The 5384-nt window shown below is 39.5% G+C and overlaps 1 protein-coding gene across 1 annotated transcript in view; it reads right to left on the bottom strand.

The window, feature by feature from the left end:
- Nucleotides 1-1631: 1631 nt before the first annotated feature.
- Nucleotides 1632-5384, bottom strand: part of LOC119425076 (leukemia inhibitory factor receptor) — a 14534-nt gene continuing 10781 nt past the window's right edge. The window contains exons 13-16 of the mRNA XM_037692600.1: nucleotides 4852-4995; nucleotides 4678-4759; nucleotides 4461-4542; nucleotides 1632-2099 (exon numbers count right to left, since the gene is read on the bottom strand). Of these exons, the coding sequence (XP_037548528.1) occupies nucleotides 1632-2099; nucleotides 4461-4542; nucleotides 4678-4759; nucleotides 4852-4995 (776 nt within the window). The remainder of the gene's footprint in view (nucleotides 2100-4460; nucleotides 4543-4677; nucleotides 4760-4851; nucleotides 4996-5384) is intronic.

The raw sequence follows: 5384 nt of genomic DNA, 5'->3' as shown, positions 1-5384 counted from the left end.
ATCTGATTTTAAGCTTTGCATCTTTAGCATCATTTTATACAACGGTTAAAAAAAACTGCAAAGTTTTCAAAAATCGCAACAACTAGAAGGAAACCTAAGTGGGTCTAATAGAAATGTGAATTTTCAGACTAAGTTTGTCGTGCAAACTTCCTTCCTGCACACAGACCCGTGAAGAGATTCAGTTGAATTGTAAAAAATAAAACGAGTCGTTTTTGTGTTTTTAAAGAAACTGGTCCAATGCAACAAGATTTCTTCAGACAAAACATTGACTATCCTGACAACACCACGTCTTAGAGGATGGATTTCTGTATATATTGGTGTGTGGGTGTCGTCAGAACTGTCATTTATTCCTCTTTGTACAGCAGGTCAAATAAAAGAGAGGTCGCAGGTCAACAAACGTATAAAAGTACAGAGAGTGACTGGGCAATGATTGTAAACAAAAGTCTAATCCAATATGAAGACTTAAATGGATTAAGATGTTCTGTTAAAGGATTTTGCTTCGGTAATTGAGTTTTTATTTCAAACATTTATAGACCTGTTTGAGTTTTGTTTGTTGTGCTGTTGTATTATAGCTGTCCAAAAACTTTCTGCAAAGTTCAAATGGATCATTTCTGAATTTGAGACGATTTTTAAAGTTGAACTGTTTCATTTATGCCTCTTTTTTTTTTACTTGTTTATAGTGGTTTAGTTTTTTTGTGTAAAACTTTCTTCTGAGCTGATTTTTTTTTCCATGAAATTTAAAGTTTCTGTATTTCTGACAGAGCTGGGAAGAACTGCTTTGGTTTAAATTGCGTGTCTTGAGTCCACGATGTAAAGACTGTTTGGAGGATTACTGTAATGTTTTGAAAGGTTTGGATGTATGTACAGTAAAAAGTATTCAGAAATTAACATTTTATCTGTTTGCAAAAGTTCGATAAGACTTTTCACTCAATAATTCTGAGTAATTGTTTTTCATTTATTTATTTTCAAGATTGATGATACAACATAAATTCTGGTCAGTAACAAGAAAGAATATAATACATTTAAATATATATATATATATATATATATATATATATATATATATATATATATATATATATATATATATATATATATATACACAACATGCATATAAATGCAGACCCTTTTAAAAAAATTCTGTGCTGTTCACTTCAACCAGTGATGTCGTTGGGACTTGTTGGACCTTCTCAATCCCAGTGACACATCTTCCATGAAGGAAGCTGAGTCAGGGGACTTCGGGGTTGGTCTGTCCATAACCATGGCTGAGATCGCCGAGGTAGTTTAAAAGCTCGTGGCAGCAGGGCTCCAGGGATGGATGAGATTTGCCGATTTCCTTAAGGCTCTAGATGTTATGGGGCTGTCTTGGTTGACCCACCTTTGCAACATTGCATGGACATCGGGGGCAGTGCCATTGGATTGGCAGATGGGATGGTGTCTTCCAATTATAGGGGCTTAATTCTCCTTAGCCTCCCTGGTAAGGTCTAGTACTGGAGAAGTGAGTCTGATCGTTGGTCAAACCTCAGATCCAGGGGGAACAATGCTGGTTCCGTTCTGGCCGTGGTAACTTTGTTTGGTAGGGTCCTTTGTGTTTTGATATTTGCAGTTCATACTCATCAGTTCCACCTGTATCATAAAATAGTTGACATATGATCACTGTCTGATGGTGAACTGGTGCTGAATTGTCTTACGTAATCTGATCTCAAAGCTTTTAGTATTATGTTGTCCATATCCTTTTCAATGATTGCAGTAACTGTGGCATCCATCTCCGTGTCCTGACAGATCAGCTGCTGGAACATTTCCATTGTTGTATAGTCTCCTGCAAAGGTTAAAGGTGAGCTTTGAATGTTCGACTGTTGCATGTTCAATAATGTATCAGCTGTATCATCAGGTGGGTTGTCTCCAGCTGTGCTTTCTGTGTCCATCTGGGTCCAGTTGCAAGTAATTTCTGGAAAATCCTCCTGGTTTTCTGAGGTCCTGAGAAGTGGTAACTTTGATGGTAATATCCCAGCAGGGTTCACATCTTCCCTCTCAAGTATCTGAAGGCTTTTTGTGACCCATTCTTCCACCTGTAGAGTTGCTATGGCCTCAAGGAGTTCCTGAAAGAAAGATTGCCAACAGTTTTGAGATATTCATGTAGTCAAGCAGGTAAACGTGATTGTCAGGTCATTTTGATTTGGTCAAGTGATGTTCGAGTCTGTCAATGAATAGTTATCAGAGGACGGAGAAAATGGCAGAAATCTTCATCCTGACTAATGGCTTGCCACATGAGAACCATTTTTTAATCACTTATAAGGCTTATAAAACAACTCTTTTTCAAAAACCATACCATACTATATCATTTTATTTATAGAGCACTTAAAACAGCTACAAAGCCAACCAAAGTGCTGTACAGACTGAACAACAGGTAACACACAAAGCAATATACAAAATGAAGTAAATCAAAAATATAGACATAAAATCGATGCAGATAATAAATATGATTACAAACCAGTGTGGAGCGTACAGGTTCAAAACACAGATCCTCTGGTTTTGAAAGCTACTGAATAGTAGTGAGTTTTTAAACGGGATTTGAAAACCGAGAGGGAGGGGGCCAGTCTGACAAACAGAGGTAACTCGTTCCAAAGTCTTGGTCCTGCTACAGAGAAGGCCCTGTCACCGCTTAAGACGAGTTCCTGGAACTGTGAGGAGCAACTGGTCCGCTGACCTCAGGGAATGTGGTGGGTTGTAGCAGATCAGAGAGATGGGGGGGCGAAACTTTTCAGCGATACAGGAGTATTTTGAACTCTCCGAGAGAGGAGCTTTTATGAGGAAATCTGGAGTGGCAGAAAAGTTAGACTGGTACAGGACATGTATGAGGACAGCAGGACAGTGGTGAGATGTGCTGTAGGAGTGAGAGATAGATTCAAGGTGGAGGTGGGAATGCATCAAGGATCTACTCCAAGTCCCTTTTTGTTTGCTCTGGTTATGGACTCACTAACATATGAGGTCAGACCGGAATCCTCATGGACTATGATGTTTGCAGATGACATTGTGATCTGTGGTGAGAACAAGGAATAGGTGGAAGAGAACTTAGAGAGGTGGAAAAAGCACTTGAAAGAAGAGGAATGAAAGTCAGCCGTAGTAAGACAGAGTCCATGTGTGTGAATGAGAAGGAGGCTGGTGGAACAATGAGGCTACAAGGAGCACAGGTCACAAAGGTGCAGGACTTCAAGGACTTGGGGTCCATTGTCCAGAAAAATGGGTAGTGTGGTAAAGAGGTGAAAAAGAGAGTCCAGGCAGGATGTAGTGGATGGAGAAAGGTTTCAGGAGTTATTTGTGACATAAGGGTGTCAGCAAAAGTCAAAGCAAAAGTTTATAGACAGTGGTGAGACCAGCTACAGTATGTTGTATGGTTTGGATAAATTGACATTGGCAAAAAGACAGGAGAAAGAACTAGAAGTGACAACGGTGAAGATTTTGAGGTTCTCCTTAGGAGTGACAAGAATGGATAAGTTTAGGAATGAGATAATCAGAGGTACAGCACAGGTTGAACAACTGGGAGATAAAGTTAGAGAGACCAGACTGAAATGGTTTGGACAGTGGGTATATTGGTGGATGTTAGAAATGCAGCTGCCAGGAAAAAGACAAAGAGGAGATATATGGATGCAGTTAGAGAGGACATGGAGGTAGTTGGAGTGAGGACTGAGGATGCAGAGGACAGAGTGAGATGGAGGAGAATGACTCACTGTGGTGACCCCTGAAGAGGGAAAACCCAAAGAAGAAGTAGTAATCTATCAAACTGGAGCTGTATCTTTTCACCTGCACCAGAGTTTTTTTTATGACAGAATACATCTTAGGCTACAGCCTCAGATATCCAGGTCTTAAAAAAAAACATACTGATGAGAAATATTATATATTAAAAAGTTGGTTCAAACAATGCAGCACGGTGGATCAGTTAGTAGAGACGCTGCCTCTTAGCGAGCAAGTCGCTCTGGTTCAAATCCCGGCCGGGGGCCTTTCTGGGTGGAGTTTGCATCTTCTGTCTGTGCATGTGTGGGTTTTCTCCCAGTACTCCAGTTTCCTCCCACAGACCAAAAACATGCATGTTAGGCTGATTGGTAACTCTAAATTATCCGTAAGTGTGAGTGAGAGAGTGAATGGCTGTTTGTCTCTATGTGTCCCTGTGATGGACTGGAGACCCGTCCAGGGTGTACCCTGCCTCTCACACAATGACGGCTGGACATGGGCACCAGTGACCCACGTGACCCGAAAAGGAAGAAGCGGGTAAAGATAATGGATGGATGGATGGATGGATGGATGGTTGTACAGCATTATCTATATTTTACAATTTTGTAAAATTAGGCTGTGATTTTCAAAATTGGCCACGCAATAAGCAGCTGCACGTCTTGTTGGTCACAAACAGAATTAATTGGGACCACAGGTGAAAATGAGCGTTTTTTTCTTTTTGAGACACATACCAGCTGACCTGGCCGGTCTATTTTCTTCACTGCGCTGCTGTTTCCAGGGTTGGGTATGCTGGGCAACATGATGGCCTTTAGCCTGGACAGAGTAATTAAAGGTAGTTTTTTAGAACAGTATGGTAGATAAACACATTCACCTGTGTGAAAAATGTACAAATTCACATATATAGTATTTAATGTTTGTGTGTGTGTGTGTGTGGGGGGGGTCTTATACCTCTTTAATATCAAAGACCAAAATGCCAGCAAAGTGCCCACAACTGCAATAACTCCAAATATACCAATCAAATAAGTATTTCCTGTGAAGAAAACGAAAATCCAAAGAGCACAATATGAAGTCCGAGAAATGCTTTTCAAAAAATATTTGGGTGCGTCATTGAGTTCACCTGACCGTCATGGTGTGTTTTAAAGAAGCTTGCAGCACTTCGTACTCCTTCTCCTGCAGCGGTGAAGGCAGATATATAGACCTGGTATGCAGTATCACTTTTCAGGTTTGTCAGTTCATAGGTCTTAGACTCCTGATCCAATGTTATATCTGCAAAAATAAAATAGTTGAGTTTAGTGGACAATTTTTTATTGTTGGGAACTGGTGAAATCAAAACCCCTACTCATTAAGGTTTGACTGATAAAGTATTTTAGATAAAAGACTCAATGTTTCAACAAAGAATTTGTCCAGAGGACCTGATTTAACCTGGTCAGATTTATCTACATGGATTATTGAGCATGCATCAGGATATTTTGGACCTACTCATTAAAGTGTTCCTCCAAGTGGCATCAATATTTTATGAAACCCAAATCTGTTTCATGCACAAGAGGAATAATCCTATATTATTATTATTATTATTATTATTATTATTATTATTATTATTATTATTATTAGTAGTAGTAGTAGTAGTAGTAGTAGTAGTAGTAGTAGTAGTAGTA

This window comes from Nematolebias whitei, chromosome 18, assembly GCF_014905685.2.
Source record: "Nematolebias whitei isolate Nwh7 chromosome 18, NemWhi1, whole genome shotgun sequence".
In the NCBI taxonomy this organism is placed as follows: domain Eukaryota; kingdom Metazoa; phylum Chordata; class Actinopteri; order Cyprinodontiformes; family Rivulidae; genus Nematolebias; species Nematolebias whitei.
Note: the sequence above shows the minus strand (reverse complement) of the source record. Positions and strands in the feature narration are given on the sequence as shown.